At 40.8% G+C, this 22,271-nt stretch overlaps 1 protein-coding gene across 6 annotated transcripts in view; it reads right to left on the bottom strand.

The window, feature by feature from the left end:
• Positions 1-2,195: 2,195 nt before the first annotated feature.
• The window catches only part of CCNY (cyclin Y), a 225,212-nt gene continuing 205,136 nt past the window's right edge, over positions 2,196-22,271 (bottom strand). For all 6 annotated transcript variants that reach the window (XM_084619271.1, XM_084619275.1, XM_084619272.1 and 3 more), the window contains 2 exons: positions 20,899-21,061; positions 2,196-2,662 (listed from right to left, as the gene is read on the bottom strand). In XM_084619271.1, the coding sequence (XP_084475397.1) occupies positions 2,546-2,662; positions 20,899-21,061 (280 nt within the window). In that variant the 3' untranslated portion in view covers positions 2,196-2,545. The remainder of the gene's footprint in view (positions 2,663-20,898; positions 21,062-22,271) is intronic.

Genomic DNA, 22,271 nt, shown 5'->3' with positions numbered 1-22,271 from the left:
TTGTATCGTTGTATGTGTCTGTAGCAGACTTAGAACAAACCAGAACAGAAAGCAAAGCATTCCATAACCATGTGGGAAAGAAAAGCCCACCTAAGTGTAAGTGATTCCGACTGCAAAACTGAAACTAAAGAAAAAAAAATACACAGAGCAGATTTTTTTTTTTTTAATTCTTAGTGCAAGAAACAACCAAGTTAATCACAGAATCAGTACTAATTAAGGATATGGAAAATTCTCCTATACAGAGGTAGAGTCCAGTGCACAAGGCTAAAACAATATTCAATAGTCTAAACGTGACTGAGCCGGGTTTTACGGAATCCACTTTTTTTTTTAAATCAGACTGTATGTACATACATACAATAAATAGACTATACAATCTTTAAAGTAGTTTAATAAACTCCACAAAAATTATAGTAGATGCACGGAGATCTTTACATAGTTCAGAGTTCATATCTCTATCACTGAAAAAATATGGATAAAACTAATATTCCTGCTATAAAGTTAACAGAAAATTGTTTTGCAAAGTTTTGATAAAACAAATCATTTTACAGATCGGTAAAACCTAAATTTATGCTTGGCAGGGATCTCAAAGTCCAAATGCTAGGAAAATGCCCCCTTAGCTATATTTTGAATGGAGTTTCAAATGCTCTACATTTTTTCTATTTTCAAGAGTGGGCTTTACATTCGATGTTCAAGGAAAAGAAATGGACCTGGGTACTCACAGTTCTGATGCATTGGCACAATGATAAAGGATGAGAATTAGATTACTTTTAATGCCCTGAAAGACACTAGGAGAATTTATGGGCAAGACTTTAATGTTTCATACTATACATATCACTTTAGAATATTAATAGAAAACTCTGGTATTAGTACTGCAATCCTTTCAATGCCTCTCCACTTTCAAGGCATCTGATCAGCACTGCACTGGGAGTGGAACATGTATCCATGAGCTCGTATGTCTGCTATAAGCCCTAAGGGGCTTAATAAAACTAATATGGACTATCGTTTACTGGAGTAGTGCACAAAGCAAGTCAAATACAGGAAGTCTGCTGCCATTCACTTCAAGGAAACTTGAGGAAAAAAAATTCAGGGAACCCAGATTTTTCAACTGTGTCTTTCTAAAACGTGCAAAAAATCTTCATAAAATCAGACACTCACGAGCATTATAGAGCAAACAAATGTTTTTACATAGATACATTATTTGATATAAAAGGTTCTTGTGTCTCTCATGAGGGAATAGGCACAAGAGGAGAAGGAAACCAATAACAGAAGAGTACAATAATCAACATAGCAGAAAATGGTCTTCACAGTTTGAATTTTGTTTAAATTTCTGAAAGCACCTACACTGAAAAATGAAAGTTTTTTTTTTTCCCAATTCAATCTACCTGTGATAATACCTTGGTAAAGATTAACATTCTGCTCTTCTATGAGCCTTTTCACTGGAACAATTTTTTTTTAAAGTTTTTTATTTTATACAAACAAACTAGCTTTGATTTAAAGTAAACATATAAAAATTGAGGCTATTGCTTGCAACAATGGATCTGGAGGTGAAGGAATGAACTAGCTGGGCCCTACAAAAAACTCTGTCTTTTATATAATGAATTCTTCTAAACCTCTAATGCTATGAAAATTTGCAAAAAGGACTACAAGATCTGATGGAAATTTCAACAATTTGGCCCAAGTCTCATCATCACTGAATCCTTCCACAATCCTGTCTTTATATTAAGGAAATATAAATGATTCCAGGAAGGCACACACACCTACATATACTATAAATAAACTACATAATGAAATTACGAATGATCATCTGATCTTAGTATAAACTTTTGGTTCAGCACTATGGTCAAGTTATATTTTTAAGTACAATAAAAGGAATATAAAACATAACATATGCATAACGATTATGAAGAATAATGCAAATAAGTCAGCTCACGGAGAAAAGTGCAATGAAAAAACCCACCAATACTATTTTTTCAGAGGTTTGTGCTACTGTAGATACAGACTTTGTATTTGCTGCTGTGCAGAAGAGCTGGAAAAATAACCCAGAGAAGTAGGAAAATAGAAAAAAGAGAAGATACGAAGGAGAATAATTTATGAAGAAATAATTCAACTCCATTCCTATAGTGCACAGCCATACTTATCATGTGGTTTGGTTTCATGCCGTCACTTCTGCTGAAGAGTACAGAATATTAAAAAAATGGCACAGTCCCCTAATCTCTTTCTGCCTCTACTCCATTTTTTTTTTTTTTTGTTTCCTCTTCCAAGCATTTGACTAGCTGTTTCCTCAGAAAAAGGGTAAAGCTGTGAGGAATAGTGACCAAAAAAAAAAAAAAGAAAGTTGCTTCCAATCTCCTCTCCTGTATACTGCACTGATTTCTCCTTCCTCTCAATTTTTTATTCTTATGTGCTACACAAGGGGGAGGCACTGTAAAGGCAGCTTGACGGATCTAAAAGTAAAAACCCCAAAGTCTTGTCTTTCCCCCATTACACTCCAAAAAATTTGGATGGATGAAACAGTCCTTCTGTCGAAATATCCCAGACTCCATTGTTAGGAGATGATGGCAGGGGACCATCTAACCACAGTCAGATTGTCAGCACTAACTGACCGTTTCTTTGTAGATTTCCTGAAGTCTTTATACTTATCTTCACACAAGCGAGAGATAGCCTGAGGATGAAAAGGGGAAGAAAGGTCAGGCCCTATGGGAAGGTCAAAGAGGTCACCACTACACAAATAACAGAACCGCATACTGCTATTTTTTATATATAGGTAGGTTTATCATGTGGCAGGATGACCATGTGTCACTTTATGATGCAATGCAGATAAGACTCTTAAAAAAATAATCTTTTGACACAGTCCATTCCTCTGGAAAAGGATAAACACGGTGGGAAGTTCCACAGTCTACAATGTTAACTTTTGAAGGTTAACAGAGACCCACACAAGCTTTTTCTTCATTAGGAAGTGTAATCCTAGTCAGTACTGGATTTACCATGGCGCCGCTGGGCCCACGCTCCAAAGGGGCCCCGGCTCTGCCTTCTCCGCCCACCACTCTCTCCTGTGGGGACACAAGATTGGTGCTGAGGGTGCTGGGGCTCCTGCTGCTGCAGCAGGGAAGCCTCTTCCCCCAGAACGCTACCTTCCCGCCCCTCCCCCCTGCTCCTGATCAGCTGTTTGCCAGCAGGAGGCAGAGGGAAAAGCAGAGCCTCAGCACGCTCACCACTCTGGGCAGGAGGAGAGGGAGGGGCCTTGAGGGAGGGGGCAGGGCATACCCTCTCCAGCCCCCTGCTGTGAGCACCCCCACAACCTCAGCCCGCACCTCCAGCCTTTTGCCCACCCTGACCCCTGCACCCTCCCTTACACATCCCCAGCCTCCTGCTCTGACTCCCGCACCCCCCCACACTTACCCAGCCCTGACCCCTGCACCCCCCCTTAAACTCCCCCAGCCCCCTGCCCTTCCCCCCAAACACCTCCCCTGCCCTGAATCCTGCACCCCCACACACCTCCCCAGCCCCCTGCCCTGACTCCTGCACCCTCCTCATGCCCCCCAGCCCCCTGCCCTGACTCCTGCAACCTGTCATATCCCCACTCCTATCTTGAGCACCAAACGGAAGGTCCTGCACACACCCCCACATTCCCACCTGCACCCCTCGCACCAAACAGGAGCTGCCCCAAGTAAGCACTCCACACCGCATCTCCTGCCCCAACCCTGAGCCCCCTCCCTCACCCTAGCTCCTGGCCAGACCCCGCACCCCAATGTTTTTTTGTTTTTTTTACAATATTTGGAAAGATCATTAAGTGGTCCGTCGAGATCCTCCGCGATTTTCAAATGGTCTGTGGAAAAATAAGTCAGAATACAAGAACAATCAAGGTACCTCACTTTATTTCCATTTACTTGCTATTACTTATAAGAGGAGGAGGAAGAAAAAAAATGAAAAATGGGGGCAGGAGGAGATGAGAGAATGTTCTTTTTCTTGGCTGGGTCCTAAGGATGGGCCCCAAAAATGAAGCTGGGGGGCCCCACTCACTCTAAATCCACCCCTGGCTGTCACATCACCTGGGCTGGGGATACTGTGTCAGCTGATCCCCACAGTCTCCAACCTACCTGGGCAGTACAGCAGACATGGCCCTGCCCACTAGCAACTCTCCACTCCCCCCCTCCACCGCTTCAGGCTTAGCCCTCTCACTTTTAAAAATGATTGCTTGTCCCTCCCCGACCTCAGGCTTTTCTGGCAGCCCTGTTGCCAGCTATCCAGTTTTAGACTGGAAACTCCAGTAGAAAACAGGACCTGAGTGTCCGGTTAGCAGTGCTGACTGGAAACTATAAGTCTGGTTATAGGACCAACCACATTAGCCTCTGCTCCTCCCACTCCCAACACCCACCCCAGAGGGCTGGAAGAGGACTGTCCTGCTGGTGCACGAGAAGGGGCAGCTCAGTGCAGAGAGAGACGAAGAGAATGGGCTAGACCCAGGTAGGTACCAGCTCTATGTGGGCAGGGGCAGGTGGGGGGGATCCTGTTTACCTCCTCCCCAATCCTGCTGCGCTTGCAGTTTACCACCGGCCCCTCCCTTGCTCCAGGGACCAACCCTAGCTCCTGCCCAGCTGTGCTTCTGCCCCCAGTCCCTTTTATAATCATTCCCTAGGGGGCCCTATAAATATGTTTGGCGCCGGGCCCACAAAAAATTAATCCAGCCCGAATCCTAGTTATACTATTAAAAATCTAGTTGAACGGGTTGACAAAATGCTCACTGCAGACTAAGCTAAATTGTGCTTAGCATCATGTCAGCTAGTCATGGGTAAACACTACTGGCATGAGGAATTACCCTGTGACTAGCTGTCATGATGCTGACCCTCCTCCTCCTTATCTACACTGACAAGTCAGTCCTGGTCATCATCATGTCCCTGGACTTTTTTTTTTTTTTTTTTAAAAAAAGAAAAATCTAGAGTAAATCACGGTACAATTTCATAGTGGAGCTGGGCCCCTACAGAGAAATGTTTCCTTTTTTTTACAGTATTCAAACCATTTATGGGGGGAGGGATTGCTCAGTGGTTTGAGCATTGGCCTGCTAAATCCAGGGTTGTGAGTTCAATCCTTGAGGGGGCGATTTAGGGATCTGGGGCAAAAATTGGGGATTGGTCCTGCTTTGAGCAGGGGATTGGACTAGATGACCTCCTGAGGTCCCTTCCAACCCTGATATTCTATGATTCTATGAATACTTTCGGGGGTAGGAATAGCTCAGTGGTTTGATCACTGGCCTGCTAAACCCAGGGTTGTGAGTTCAATCCTTGAGGCGGCCATTTAGGGATCTGGGGCAAAAATTGGGGATTGGTCCTGCTCTGAGCAGGGGGTTGGACTAGATCACCTCCTGAGGTCCCTTCCCACCCTGATATATACTACTATCTTAAGTCATTCTAAAGCAAAAGTGGTCAACAATTCCTGAATTTTGAGCTTGATTAAAAAACCAAACTTTTTGACATAAAATTAAATGGAAAAAATTCAGGGTTTTTTTGTGACTGAAGATTTTGATTATTGAAAAACCAAAGTTTTTTTTTTTTTTTAAATCTACAAAAACTGAAATGTCTATGAAATTTTTACTGGATTTTCAGTGAGATTTACTGAAAAGTAATATTTATACCAAAAATAATCTTAACACTACCAAAGAGAGTGGTGATTAAAACTGAAGTTTTGTTGTTCTGAATTGCACATAATGAAGAGGAAAAAAATGAGTCTTAAAATCTGTCTTTCTCCAAACGTCTTGGGCCTAATTCTCCTCCCACCTACACTGGTTTTACAGGGTATAAACTCTATTGACTTCAATGAAGTAACATCAGTGAAAATTTGTGGGGGAAGATTTAGGGCCCTTGACTTGTTACAACATCCATCTTCCTGAGGCCGTCACTGCTTTTAGTTAGGTTTGGTCTTCCTGATCATTTTATCAAGGAATAAGATGTGTTTGGGTTCAGACAATGGCCTTTTCCCAGCCTGTGGAACATGCCTACACTTTCGGTCTCAATCTAATTCTTTAATAATGCACAATATTTTATTCGGTGAAAAAGTATAGAAGAAGCCTTAGACACACTTATTAAATAAATGCTAACCTTATTTTGGAGCATAGGAAACAGTTTTTTCTTATTTTAAATAATTTACTATTACAAGAAAGACGTTTTCTGCATGACAAATGCTCTGTTGGAGGGATTGCTCTGAGAGTCAAAATTTATCAGCCTATCTGAAGAACCATGGGATCTTTTTATGAAACACAATGATAATGCATCATTCCTTCATTTCAGGAGACACAGGGCCCTGTTAGCTAGGTAATTTATATAATCAGTGGAAGAAAATACAGATGATGTTAAAGAATAATTTAATCCAGAAGAGACCTTGTATACACAAGAAAATTTAACATCCTTTAAAAAGAAGTCCAAAGATTATTCTAGCCTCAAAAGAGGCACAAAATTCCTTGAGACTCATTAGAGCAGCTCTGGAGGCAGACTGTTTCATTCACTTTGTCCTTAGCCAACTTGAGAATGAACGCATGTGACACACAGGAGAGTATGCCTGTGGAGGTACTATAAGATCATACAGACTTTAAAAATTCTAACTCCAGAACTGGTTTACAAAACTCTTTTTCTACATTCAGGGTCAGGATTGTAGCTGATGAGTAGGGTGCACAATAATCTGCACCCAGTCCTCCATACTCTCCAAATACATGATACATGTTGGGGAAGCCATGCAGAGCTAAGGTTCATCATTCTGATGCCAAGCACCAGGTTTACATGCAGAGGCCCCGATTCAGGAACACTCTTAAGCATTAAGAGCTGTCCAAAATGTTGACGTTTTTCTGGATCAGGGCCAGAGACAGTAGTGGCGAACACATAAAGGCTTCTTTATCTCTTCCGTTAAAGTTGTAGGGGGCAGGTACCTAAAGAAGGGAGCCAAAGATAGGTAGTCAAGAAGGAGAATGAGGAGACTGGAGAAAAAGGACAGGGAAATGACTGAGGAGCAAAAGAAAAGAAGGCAGAAGGACATTGTACATGAGCTCTGTCTCCTGTTTTGTTTTGCTTGGCAAAATTAAGTTGTTGGAAGAATGTGGTGAGACTTCTCCCCCTCTGAAATGCCTGAGAATGAGCCTGAAAAACTTCTTTCCTCAAAGTCTCATGATCCAAGGATGCATCCATCTTTTGAGTAATACACTCCCCATCTCTCTGGATGACAAATTGCTGCAAAGCAAATACTTGAAATAATTAAATGAGAAATGGGCCACCAGGGAGAGGATGTCAGAGTCAAACTCCCAGGCCAGAAGGGAGGGACCATTGTGACCACCTAGTCGACCTGCTGTATAACACAGGCCATGGAACTTCTCCAAAACAATTCCTAGAACAGATCTTTTTGGAAAAAAAAAATCCAATCTAGATTTAATAATTGCTAGTGATGGAGAATCCACCACAACCCGTGGTAAATTGTTCCAATGGTTAAACTACCCTCACCGTTAAAAATGTACACCGTATTTCCAGTTTGAATTTGTCTAGCTTCAAATGCTCGCCTTTGGATTGTGTTATACCTCTGTCTGCTAGATTGAAGAGCCCATTATCAAGTATGTGTTTCCCATGTAGGTACTTATAAACTGTGATCAAGTCACCCCATAACCTTCTCTTTCTTAAGCTAAATAGATTGATTTCTTTCAGCCTGTCATTATAAAACATGTTTACTAATCCTTTAATCATTCTCATGGTCCTTCTCTGAACCCTCTCCCATTTATCAACTTCTTGTTAAGTCTTCTTGACTTGTGGGCACTAGAACTGGACACAGTGGTTCAGCCCAGTGCTAAATACAGAGGTAAAATAACCTCTCTGCTCCTACTTGATATCCCCCCTATTTATGCAACCGAGGGCTGATTAGCCCTTTTCACTACAGAATCGCAATGGGAACTCATGTTCAAGCTGATTATCCACCATGGCCCCAAATCTTTTTCACTGTCTTCCAGGATAGAGTTCTCCATCTTATAAATATGGCCTACACTCTTTTTTCCCAGATGTATACATTTAGCCAATATTAAAACTCATATTGTTTGCTTGCACCCAGTTTAAGAGCAATCCAGATGGTTTTGTATCAGTAACCGGTCCTCTTCATTATTTGCCACTCCCCCAATCTTTGTGGCATCTGCAAACTTTGTCAGTGGTGATTTTATGGTCTCTGACAAGTCATTGATAAAAATATAAAATAGGGTAGGGTCAAGAACCAATGCCAGTGGAACCCCACTAGATATACTCCTGCTCTGTGATGATTCCCCATTTACAATTATATTTTGAGACCTGTCATCTAGCCAGTTTTTAATCAATTTAATGTGTGCCACATAAATTTTGTTTTTTAACCAAAATGGTGTGAGGTACAAGCTCTACAGATGTCTAAGTCTATTACATCAACACTAGTACCGTTGCCAATCGAATTTGTAATCTCATAAAAAAAATAACGCAATGACAGTTTGACAGGATCTATTTTCCATTAACCCACATGTACGAGTTTGGGGCCCGTCTTATAGTTCCCTCTTCCGGCTGGACCCCAGCTTGCTCTTACCGAGCCAGCACCCTCCCCAGGGGAATTCTGCCTGGAACATTCTCACTGAGTCCAGAGAAGGCAGTTTCCAGTAGGGTCAGTCGTGTTTCCTTTTTATTTTATTTCAAGTCTCAACAAAACAAGATCAAAACTTCCCTAAGTCTGTCCTTCACCCCCTGTAAGTTCATCAACCAATAAGTTCATGGCTCTTACCTCAGCCTTTTTGATAATAGGACTTTGCACAGTCTGCTTTCTGTCTGTTTTGTTTCTGGGGGCAGTAGCTCCAGCCTCTGGCAGGTATTGCAGGTCTCCCTCTCTATTTCCTGCTCTTCGTTTTATGAGGATCAGCCAAGTAAGCTGCAGGTCTTTTTCCCTGGTGCAATGAGTGAGGCTAATCAGCCAACCAGTCAGTCAGCTGCTGGCCTCTGATCTCAGTTCAGTGGTATCCCTTATACCTTCACACCATGTTGACTGACATTAATTATATTACCCTCCTTTAATTCATTATTAATGGGGTCCCAAATCAGTGGCTTAATTATCTTGCCTCTATACACCAAAACTATAAGTAGTTTTCAACAAAATTATCTCAAGACAGTAGAGAAAGTCACCTTCCTGTTGTCTGCAGTGCATCACAAGTTATCCTTACTGATGAAATAAAATCGTGACATACAAATTGGGGTCTGCTGGAAACAAGATGCATGTGTAAAATCTCTGCCCACATGACGTTTCTGAAAGGTATTATTTTTGCCATAATACTCTTATTTGTTGCTCGCCAAGACACTTGCCATTCTAAAAAAAAGACACACAAGTACTTGTCTTCCCTTCTCCATCAGTTTGAAACTATTTTTAAATGTTCTGTTTTCTACACTTCAGGAGCTTTTGCCCCTTATATAACTGGCTCTGTAGATATATGCAGACATGATCGCAGCAAATGAGGTTATTCTCTCTCCTAGTGCACCTGAACAGAACATTTATATAAAACAACACTTTATAACCCAAGTCACTTATAGGTCCTTAGTAAGAATGAGATTTGGGTTATGAGACCTTTCCACATTTTATATCAAATAGAAACCAAACGGACTCAAAATATTTACAGCACTGTTTCAAAACCAAATAGAGGAAATAGTTTAACCATGGCAAAAGACTGGCTTAGAAAGTAAGTGGACCTGAGATGGAGCGCTCAGCCATTTGCTTGCCAAATCAGTCCATAATCCTTAGCAACCCATCATTTAGCTAAAGGAATTAATTACTTCAATATTGTCCGTTTGACAGAAATATTTCTGTCCTAGCTTTCTGTCAGATAAGATGAAAACTGGGTTTGAATAGATCCTGATAATATTTTGCATCCTTGCTCTCACACGGGAATTCTCACTGATGTGCAACACGATTAGGATTTTAACAATCCTGTATTTAAATGCAGCTTTTCCATATTTGGGAGGGGTCACAAAATCAACATTGGAAGCCACTTTCTCAAGCTGCCGCTGAAGCAAAGTCAATTTTGGCTTATAAACCTACTTGGGTTAGGAATTAAATCAAGCATTTCTACTCAGGGTAGGAATAAATGGTCAGTTTTCAGAATGGAGAGAGGTAAATAGCAGGGTCCTCAAGGAATCTGTACTGGGAGCAGTGCTGTTCAATATATTTATAAATGATCTGGAAATAGGGGTAAACAGTGACCTGGTAACATTTGCAAACAATACAAAATTGTTCAAAATAGTTAAGTCCAAAGCACACTGCGAAGAGTTACAAAACTATCTCACAAAACTGGGTGACTGGGCAACAGAATGGGAGATGAAATTCAATGTTGATAAATGCAAAGTAATGCACACTGGAAAACAATGCCAAGTATTCCTAATAGGAAAAGGTACAAATAAGGGCAACAAAAATGATCAGGGGTATGGAACAGCTTCCATATGAGAAGAGATGAAAAAGATTGAGACAGCTGAGCTTGGAAAAGAGACAGCTAAGGAGGGATATGACAGAGATGTATTAAATCATGACTGGTGTGGAGAAAGTGAATAAGGAAGTGTTATTTACCTCATCACATAACACAAGAACCAGGGGTCACCCAATGAAATTAACAGGCAGCAGGTTTCAAACTAACAAAAGGAAGTACTTCTTCACACAACGCACAGTCAACCTGTGGAACTCGTTACCATGGGTTGTTGTGAAGGCCAAAAGCATAACTGGGTTACAAAAAGAATAAGGTAAGTTCACGGAGCATAAGTCCATCAGTGGCCATTAGCCAAGATGGTCAAGGACTCAACCCCATGCTCTGGGTGTTCCTAAGCCTCTGAATGCCAGATGCTGGGACTGGAGGACAGGGGAAGGATCACTCAATATTGCCCTATTCTGTTCATTCCCTCTGAAGAATCTGGCATTGGCCACTGTTGGGGGGAGGGATAGCTCAGTTGTTTGAGCATTGGCCTGCTAAACACAAGGTTGTGAGTTCAATCCTTGAGGGGGCCATTTAGGGATCTGGGGCAAAAATTGGGGATTGGTCCTGCTCTGAGCAGGGGATTGGACTAGACCTCCTAAGGTCCCTTCCAACCCTGATACTCTGTGAGAGGATACTGGGCTAGATGGACCACTGATCTGATCCAGTATGGCCATTCTTAAATACGATATACACAAAAGAAAAGCATTGTCCTTACATTAACTCCAAAGTAACTTGTATTCAGGAAGGCAACAATTTTCTGCAGACAAGGCATTTAATATTTAATCTGTTATATCCACTAGCAAAATTAACTCTGATTTTATGAGGGTCTCACAGGACATACAAACCTTCATAATTTATGTTTTGTAAAATTTAAGTTCACTTTGGAAATAAATTTCAGAAATGGGATGAGAAGAATAAAGATTCCAATAAGAAAGAAATTGGAAAGCTAGGGTTTAAATTTATATTTTAATTACGTAACACACTAGAACTATGAGTTATATTTCTGTTGATCTAAGAAAATCAACCCTCTTCTACAAAATCTTCGTTTTCTATTAACTTTTAATGTCAGGTTTTTGTAATAGGATTATGTATTCAAATAGACAGCTTCTGTAAAAAGAGCTCTGTAACACATGATTTACAAGATTCATAGATATTAAGGTCAGAAGGGATCATTCTGATCATCTAGTCCAACCTCCTGCACAACGCAGGCCACAGAATCTCACCCACCCACTCCTGCGAAAAACCTCTCACCTATGTCTGAGCTATTGAAGACCTCAAACTGTGATTTAAAGACTTCAAGGAACAGAGAATCCTCCAGCAAGTGACCCATGACCCATGCTACAGAGGTAGGCGAGAAACCTCCAGGGCCTCTTCCAATCTGCCCTGGATGAAAATTCTTTCCCGACCCCAAATATGGCGATCAGCTAAACCCTGAGCACGTGGGCAAGACTCACCAGCCAGATACCCAGGAAAGAATTCTCTGTAGTAACTCAGATCCCACCCCATCTCACATCCCATCACAGGCCATTGGGCCTATTTATCATGAATATTTAAAGATCAATTAATTGCCAAAATCATGTTATCCCATCATACCATCTCCTCCAAAACTTATCGAGTCTAATCTTAAAGCTAGATAGGTCTTTTGCCCCCACTGCTTCCCTTGGAAGGCTATTCCAAAACTTCACTCTTCTGATGGTTAGAAACTTTCGTCTAATTTCAAGTCTAAACTTCCCGATGGCCAACTTATATCCATTTGTTCTTGTGTCCACCCTGGTACTGAGCTTAAAGAATTCCTCTCTCTCCCTGGTATTTATCCCTCTGATATATTTATAGAGAGCAATCATATCTCCCCCAACCTTTTTTAGTTAGGTTAAACAAGCCAAGCTCCTTGAGTCTCCTTTCATAAGACAGGTTTTCCATTTCTCGGATCACCCTAGTAGCCCTTCTCTGTACCTGTTCCAGTTTGAATTCATCCTTCTTAAACATGAGAGACCAGAACTGCACACAGTATTCCAGGTGAGGTCTCACCAGTGCCTTGTATAACAAATAAAACCTCCTTATCTCTACTGGAAATACCTCGTCTGATACAACCGAAGACCACATTAGCTTTTTTCACAGCCATATCACATTGGCAGCTCATAATGATCCTATGATCAACCAATACTCCAAGGTCCTTCTCCTCCTCCGTTACTTCTAATTGATGCGTCCCCAGCTTATAACTAAAATGCTTGTTATTAATCCCTAAATGCATAACCTTACATTTCTCACTATTAAATTTCATCCTGTTACTATTACTCCAGTTTACAAGGTCATCCAAATCTTCCTGTAAGATATCCCAGTCTCTCTCTAAATTGGCAATACCTCCCAGCTTTGTATCATCCGCAAACTTTATTAGCACACTCCCACTTTTTGTGCCGAGGTCAGTAATAAAAAGATTAAATAAGATTGGCCCCAAAACCGCTCCTTGAGGAACTCCACTGGTAACCTCCCTCCAGCCTGATAGTTCACCTTTCAGTAGGACCCGCTGTAGTCTCCCCGTTAACCAATTCCTTATCCACCTCTCAATTTTCATATTGATCCCCATCTTTTCCAATTTAACTAATAATTTTCCATGTGGCATGGTATCAAACGCCTTACTGAAATCTAGGTAAATTAGATCCACTGCGTTTTCTTTGTCTAAAAAATCTGTTACGTTCTCAAAGAAGGAGATCAGGTTAGTTTGGTACGTTCTACCTTTTGTAAAACCATGTTGTATTTTGTCCCATTTACCATTGATCTCAATGTCCTTAACTACTTTCTCCTCCAAATTTTTTTCCAAGACCTTGCATACTACAGATGTCAAACTAACAGGCCTGTAGTTCCCCGGATCACATTTTTTCCCTTTCTTAAAAATAGGAACTATGTTAGCAATTCTCCGATCATACGGTACAACCCCTGAGTTTACAGATTCATTAAAAATTCTTGCTAATGGGCTTGCAACTTCATGTGCCAATTCCTTTAATATTCTTGGATGAAGATTATCTGGGCCCCCCGATTTAGATTAAACTGTTAGAGTTTCGCTTCTACTTCAGATATGGTAATATCTACCTCCATATCCTCATTCCCATTTGTCATGCTACCATTATCCCTAAGATCCTCTTTATCCTTATTAAGACTAAGGCAAAGTATTTGTTTAGATATTGGGCCATGCCTAGATTATCCTTACCTCCACTCCATCCTCAGTGTTTAGCGGTCCCACTTCTTTCTTTGTTTTCTTCTTATTTATATGGCTATAGACCCTTTTACTACTGGCTTTAAAACCCTTTGCAAGGTCCAACTCTACTTGACTTTTAGCCTGTCTCACTTTATCCCTACATGTTCTGACCTCAATAAGGTAGCTTTCCTTGCTGATCCCTCCCATCTTCCACTCCCTGTATGCTTTCTGCTTTTTCTTAATCACCTCTCTGAGATGCTTGCTCATCCAGCTTCGTCTACAACTCCTGCCTATGAATTTTTTCCCCTTTCTTGGGATGCAGGCTTCCAATTGCTTCTGCAGCTTTGATTTAAAGTAATCCCAGGCCTCCTCTGCCTTTAGATCCATAAATTATTCAGTCTAATCCACTTCCCTAACTAATTTTCTTAATTTTTGAAAGTCAGCCCTTTTGAAATCAAAAACCCTAGTTGCAGATTTATTTTTGTTAATCCTTCCATTCAGTTTGAATTGAATTAGCTCATGATCACTTGAACCAACATTTCCTGTACAGTCATTTCTTCTATGAGGTCCTCACTACTCACCAAAAGCAAATCTAAAAAGGAAACCCCTCTAGTCAGTTCAGCAACTACTTGATGAAGGAATCCATCAGCTATCACATCTAGGAAAATCTGAGCCCTATTATTATTACTAGCACTCGTCCTCCAGTCTATATCTGGGAAGTTAAAGTCCCCCATGATCACGCAGTTTCCATTAAAAACATTAAAGAGGACTCTATCCATATCCGGATATCCATATCCGGCAGTCTATAGCACACCCCAAGCACTATCCCAGGGGAGGCTCTAGTAGTTTTCTTCCCCAATGTGATTTTTGCCCAGACGGACTCTGTCTTATCCATTCCATCGCTTCTTATTTCTTTACTTTCTACCTCATCAATGATATACAATGCTACTCCACCACCTTTACCTTTATTTCTGTCTTTCCTAAACAGCACATACCCCTCAATACCTGTAGTCCAGTCATGACTCCTATTCCACCATGTTTCTGTTATCCCTTGAATATCTGGTTTCACTTCCTGCACCAGTAGCTCTAGTTCCTCCATTTTGTTACCTAGGCTCCTCGCATTGGTGTACAAACACCTTAATTTTTGCTGTTTGGCCTCGCTCACATTCTGTACCCTATTAGGCATGGTCATTCTACAGCCAGTATAACTTATTAGACTGGCATCCACACTGCCCTTCCTCCTTATATACATTCTCCTACCCACGGCTGTATCCTTTCTTACTTCGTTTTCTTCCCTCTCAATGCTAAAATCCGGCGTGGAGATTACCTGGACATCTCCCAACCATCTCCCCCAAATTCCTAGTTTAAAGCTCTCTTAATCGGTTGTGCCAGCCTCCATCCTAGAAGTCTATTTCCTTCCCTACTCAGATGAAGTCCATCCAGAGAGAACTGTCCTCTGCCCTTGAATGCCTCCCAGTGGCCATACATTGCAAAGCCCTCCTTATAGCACCACTGCCTAAGCCATCTGTTGATAGTCATAATCTTGTCACACCTTTGTTGCCCTTCTCTAGGAACAGGCAGAATCCCACTAAGAAACACCTGAGCCTCAATTTCCTTACGCATCTTCCCCAGCCTAGCATAGTTTCCTTTCATACTTTCCAGTGAGAATCTATCCGTATCATTTGTTCCCACATGAAGGATAATTAGAGGATTCTTTCCCGCTCCCTTTAGGATCCTTTTCAACCTCAGGTCTACATCCCGTATCTTAGCACCTGGAAGGCAGCACATGCTTTTATTCTCTGGATCAGCTCTGGTTACAGGCCTATCTATTCTTCTCAGTAAAGAGTCCCCGATCACATAGACCTGCCTTTTCCTGGTGACAGTGCTATTCTCCAGTCTATCCGCTGTTCTCTCTGGCTGCAAGTTCTTTCCATTCCTATTCTCCCTTGTAATCCTCTTCAACCCATCCTGTATCCTCCTGGGGCTCATATTTGGTGTAGTGTCCATTAACTCTTCCCCTTTTCCTATAGGACTAGCCACTCTTCTCTTCTTCCTTGCCCTTCCACCTTCAGTGACTACCTGCTGAGCCCCTTCTTCATTTTCCAACTCTGCAAACCTGTTCTTGAGCTCTATTTCTCCTTCACTAGCCCGTCTTTTCCTCTGCCTGGTTCTTTTAGTCACATGCTTCCACTGACCACTTTCCTCACCCAGTCTCCCCTCAGAATTCCTCAGTCCTGCTTCCATCTGCAAGTCTGAGCTTTCCTTTCAGATACCTCATGTCTTTGCTCCATAATCTGCTCAAACCCCTTCCTAAACTCAACCAGACTTTCCACCTGCATCTCCAAACCTCGGATCTTTTCCTCCATCAGTTCTGTCAGACGGCACTTCATGCAGACAAAACTCTTACCAGGTGCCCCCTCCAGGATCATGTACATACCGCAGCGTCCACATCCAGTCATCTTTATTGTGTCTTCCACTAAATGGGTCGCTCCCACTGCTGCCTCTGTATCTGTCATAGCCTTCCCACCTAAATCCTGTTCATCTGGGAAACACAAACCACACCCAAAACACCACCACCCACAGCAAAAACAAACCCCAAACAAGCACCACAATACAAAATAACTCCCCCTGAAACTCCCCTGTTTACAGCTCTGTTTGCTGGCTCCTGTGCTGCTACAGCTGTCTGTGCCGCTGCCTGACTGGCTGGCTGCCTTTATAGGACCCCTAGTCAGAGAAGCCCCGCCCCCTAATCAGGGCTCAGCTTCTCTCCCAGCACAAAGCCCCTACAAGCCTCTACACATACAAATAATACAAATACAAAACCAAATATAAATACCTTCTCCTCCAACAATTAAGATAATAGATGGTCTTTTATTGGGCATGGTTGTAATGCATGTGATCAGCCAGGAACATTCTCTCCAGTGTTATAAATGTACACACTTCATCAAGGTTTATGATTCTGGACAAGACATTGTCATTGGCAAGAAAACAAACAAACCCCAAAGCTGCCAGTGTGAATTTGGGCTGCAAATCACGTCCAGTGCAGGGAGGAAATACTTTCCATTCTCTAAGGCTCCGCTGCCATCCACTTGGAAATGAATGTATGCAGATTTGGTCACCTCATTACCAGAAATATTTTGACAAACTAGAGGGACTTCATATATAACACACAAAAAAAAGCAAACAATAAAAACAAACAAACAAAAACCCCTCCAAACAAATTAAAAGAACAGTGGTCTGGAAGGACTGATGTTTGAGGAAATTAAAAAAAAAGAAAAAAGAATTTAAATATATTTGTTAGTCACCTTTTCTGAGCCAAAAAGCAGCCAGTAAACACTTTGGGCATGAAGAAGCTAGTGACAGAGGAGCCCTCCTTAATTTGGTGAGAGCTAGAAGTGGAAAGAAGAATCTCTGCCTATTAAAAAAGTCCATTTCTACGCATTTTCCTGGTCAAGAAAACTTTGTAGCCAGCAGCTAGTAGCCAACCTCCACTTCTGCAACAGGAAGCTGGTGGAGGGAATGTAAAAGACATTACTCTGTTTATTTGAGCATAAGCTTTCGTGAGCTAAGAGACTCTCTTAGTCTCTAAGGTGCCACAAGTATTCCTTTTCTTTTTGCGAATACAGACCAACACGGCTGCTACTCTGAAACCTGTCATTACTCTGTTCGTAGGTTATATCCCTTTCTCCTACTCTTTCTCTGTCAGGTATATCTAGACTGTAAGCTCTTCCAGGCAGTCAGTGTACTTCTCTATGTAAAATGCCTAGCACAACATGGCCCTGGTTTTGGCTGGTTCCTAGGCAGTTCAGTAATACAGGTAATCAAACATTTATATAAAATGCATCAGTTAAGTTGGGAATGCGTTCCAAAGAATTCTCTCACTCAGTTTTTCCAAAATCCTTAGTGTTGAATTGGCTGTAGTGCTGTGATCATGGACTAGAATTAGGTAAAGTGCTTTGCAGACTCATCCAAAATTACAAAGCCTGACTGAATGTGAGGCAACAAAAATCCATAACTATTTGACTGGTGTAAACAATTATGATGAAGAAGATTTTTTTAGGTTGCTGCGTAAGAGTATGACTAGGTGGGTAACAGGAGGAAATTAAGAAACAGAAGATTTAGGCTGGGTATCTCGAAAAGCTTCCTGGAACTAAAATCAATTAAGTTGTGAAAGAATCTCTCAAGAGAAGTGGTAAAAGCCTCAACATTTGGCATAGTTAAAATTAGACTGCAAAACATACTAGAAGATACGCTGTAAGGAACAATCCTGCATTGGCAGATAGACTGTCTGGATGATTTAACCTAAGGTTAAAGGTCCCACTTCTACCTCCTATGAATGCATACAATAGGAAAAAGTATAGATTCTCGGCCAGAAGAGCACTGGATAGATTGCTTTGACTGTTACCTTCAATCTGACTGTGGCCTACTAATATCCTGTACCTTGGCAAGAAAAATCTGTTTGAATTTAATCACTGAAAGACAAAGCCTCTCTACTCAGTGTCAAGTTGTGGATATATAAAATATGGTGAGATATTTTACTCCAGAAAGTCTATCAAGTATTAATGATTCAGACAAGTTTTTAACCTCATGGTTCTTCTCAAAGAAAGGTTACTGCTGATAGATCCTGTCCAGCCTTTGAATTTGATGAAGGATTTCACTTTACAAATTCCTTTCTTTGTTTTATTTTGTTTTCATGTCAGACGCATGAAGTATCTGACAGGAGAGCATAGGTTTTGCCCTGCCAGATCTGATATTCTTGCTTCTCAAACACACATAGACACTACTGTAGTATAAAGGAGTACTTGTGGCACCTAACAAATTTATTAGAGTATAAGTTACTCTGGTGCTGCCTACCTTTGCATTGTATTATAGTGATTGATACTGGCAATACCACTTTTCTTTAAAAGACAGTGACAGATTTAGTTTTTCTCAAAGGAAGAAGCTGCTTTATTTAAATCTTAGAATTGAATGAGTATGTTTCTATTTTCATGGTCAATCATTCTATCAGGGGGGTACACGTTAACTATTAACTTGCTGTCTATAATCACAGACTTTATTCCTTCTCTCAAAACGTATTAGGCAAGCTCCTCAGCTGGTGTGGCTCCACTGATTTCAGGTTACCCAACCTGCAGATCAGCTCACTGATTTAACACAATGCTCAGAATCTTGGCCATGGCTGACAAGCAAACACCACATTTAGGTCAGTGGTGCAACAATGACTTTAAGACACCTTTACTGATTCTTGGCTGGCTATATGTTGGGCTCGTCCCTGTGAATAAGTTAGAGCAGAATAAAGGCTGATGTAAATTACATAGAGACACTGGTAAACAAAGGGTCCATTATGGCAGCCAGGGACTGTCAAGCAGCAGGGAAGCCTCAGTCATGTCCCCCTTTTCCCAGTCACAGGATGTGCGCATAGTCCGAGAGCCATTACACCAGGTCTACATCACTGTGGGGCTCCCCTCCTCTGGGTTGTTGACCAGCTATACTGCCTTAGAGCTGCTTTGCACCTGCACTACAAATCAGCCCAAATACATGTATTAAGATTGCTATCTTTTTGATCTTATTCTATTTATCTTTTAAATATTTATTTTCCTCAATAGGTACAAATTAATTCTTGATCTGCTTTTAGATAAAGAGGGAATAAAAAATCATCCATAAATGCTAAGAGACAGTATGAGCTGCCTCTGTTATGCGGATGTATTTATAGTGCTTCAACTCCCTCTCTTTTATAGAGTTTATTAAGTATTTTCTTTTCTGGAGTCTGAGAGAACAGTCACAAGCTTATAGTCAAAATTAAAAAGGCTTTATCCAGACGTTTTACCTTTTGTGTGATACAGACATGGGCAACCTGTTCCAGTAAATTCTCACCTACATTTTTCTATGCAAAACTAATTTACATTAGTTCAATACATTATAGAGCTCATTATCAGAAACAGATACCTAAACATTTAACAAAGCTATCTTTTTACACATACGATTAGTATCTTGACAGTATTTTCATACTTTTGAATCACTAGCGTAAATAACTTTGTACACATTCGAGTGGCCTGTTATCTAGGGAACAGTTATATTGTCAGCTTGAGCTGGTTCGGACATTTTGACAAATTTTTCAGTGGAAACGGAAATGAAATTTTGCTAAAATATTCATGAATTCTCTCCCCACCAATTTGCAACCACTCCAATTCCCAGTCCATCTATTAATTTCTTGTGTGTCATAGATAAATCAATTAACCTTTTGTGGCTCAGTTTTCCCTTCTGAAAATAGGGACAGTAATGCCTGAATATTTCTCAGGAGCATGGAGAGTCTGAATGCAAGGAAAGCTTTGAGATCCTCAGATAAAGAGCTTCCGGTGCAAAGCAGTAGTATTCTTAAGGGGAAGGGAAATTAAGACTAGTCATCAATCAATGGCAGATTTCAAATTAGCAGTAACGTATATACATTTTCATGTAATGATGTTAATGACATTTTAAAACCTAAAAAACAAAGGGTCAAGAGATACTCCTGCAAAATACTCAGCTGGTCTGATGTCCCTAAACACCATGCACATCAATGAGAATTTAGGATGCGCCACACTTCACAGGATCAGGCCCCATGACACATTCAAGTATTCTTATAAATCAGGTCCTGTAAGAACATATCATGAGGTCTGACAATTTAATAGCAAAATGAGCTTGATTCTCCTCTCGCACTAATGAGATTAAGGAGCAACCCAATTGAAATCAATGGAGTAACACTGGTGTAAGAGTAAGGAGAATGAGACAGATGTGCATGGAATGGGAATTTCCGTAAGTACTTGTCAGTATCCAGATCGTTACAAATATGTAGAATGAAACAGGTCTCATGCAACCAAAAGAATCAGTAAAAACTGGTTGTCTAACAGCTGATCTTTGACCAAAGGTCAATGTAAAATATACTGTAAAACTTGAAGGTACTTTCTGATGGTCAGTTAACATAACCACTAACATTTCACTGCATTGAAACCAGTCAACAAGAGTTGAAAAAACATTACAAAACAAGCCAAGAGGAAGCACATTCAGCCCAAAAACCTGTTCACAGAGCCACAAAAAATGAGAGCACTTGCAGAACAGCTAAGGGCAATAATACAACGTTGGGTACATGAGATTCTGATTTTTCACCAATGATAGTTTGAACAAAAAACACTCCTAGATGTCTCATCAGCTCTCAACTCTGCAATAACATGAAGGGAAACCATCTTACCTCAAGTTTATATGCCCTTTCCCTGCTGAGGGGCTCCAAAGGAAAGCTCAGGTTATTTGCTTCTGCCAGGGAACGCAAATCAAAATAATACTTGGCATAAACACTGGAGGGAACATTAATGTTGAACTGCAACAACTCAAGAAACTGGCGCTCCAGCTCATTCCTGTTAACGAGAAAATAAAAGTGAAAATATATTTTAGACTGTGTGTATAACCTCCTGCCACCATCTGAATATACTTTACATCAAACTACAACAGATTGACCCAAGTATACTTCTTACTCCCAAGAGAGAATAAAACTAGTTTCAGTTTGTCACAGACATCTCTCCCAAGTGCTGGAACATCCTCTAAACCATAGTTTTTCTGAAAAAGTATTTACTCGTTTCAGCTTCCACTGTCATTTTTAAATTAATCAGGAAAAAATCAGTTCCCCATAATTCCCCGTCTTTTTTATGTATGCTTCCAATCAGACTAAATGAGGTTACTTTCCCCCATACATGTAAGCAAAATTCATACTGGGCAACAATAAAACAAGACAGCTTTGTTTACCAACATAACTGTTAGTAATAGAGACTATTATTGATATTCCCACACAAAATACTTCGTAAAGTCTTAGTTAAGGTTGTCTGACTGCCTATCACACACCAAAAACGAATGGAAATAAGCCAGTAAATCAGTGGTTTTCAAACTGTGGTCTGCGGACCATGTCTAAGGGTCCATGTAAGATTCTTGTTACCATAGAGCAGTGGTGTACAACATGGGGTCTGTGGACCCCTGGGGGTTTGCGGACCCCTGGGGGTTTGCAGATTTCGCCTAAGATTTCCAAAGGGGTCCGCACCTTCATTCAAAAATGTTTAGGGTTCCACAAATGAAAAAAAAAAAAAAAGTTGAAAACCACTGCAGTAAACCATTGACGTTAAAGGATTGATGATTTTCATAAATGATATTGCACAGTTCTCCATATTGTTTGAGATGCAGGCATGCAAAGTAAACAAGGTAGGTTGTCATACTGAAAACGGCCACTACAAAATACGTTTTGGAATGTTTAAGAAAAATGAATGAGGGATCAATGTTGTACATGATTACTCTAAAGCAGGTATTACATTTTATATGGAAACTGCAGAATTAAAATCTGCACGTGTGTGTTTATTGCTGTGATACATTTAGGCTACATGTTGATTGCACAGGATCAGCGTGATATAAAGTGGGCAACAGGTGATGAAGGGAAATAGTTGAGGCCGAGAGAGGAAAATGTCACCTACAGCAGCAATGAACGACAACTAACTATTTCTCTCCTCTCACTTAATACAGAGGCTGTCACCTTGCTTCCACAATATAGCCCCACTTTCTATTCAATTCCCACATTCAGTTTTT

This window comes from Lepidochelys olivacea (assembly GCF_965140295.1).
Source record: "Lepidochelys olivacea isolate rLepOli2 genome assembly, chromosome: 2".
In the NCBI taxonomy this organism is placed as follows: Eukaryota; Metazoa; Chordata; order Testudines; family Cheloniidae; genus Lepidochelys; species Lepidochelys olivacea.
The sequence above is the reverse complement of the archived record's forward strand: the minus strand, read 5'-3'. Positions and strand labels throughout refer to the sequence as shown.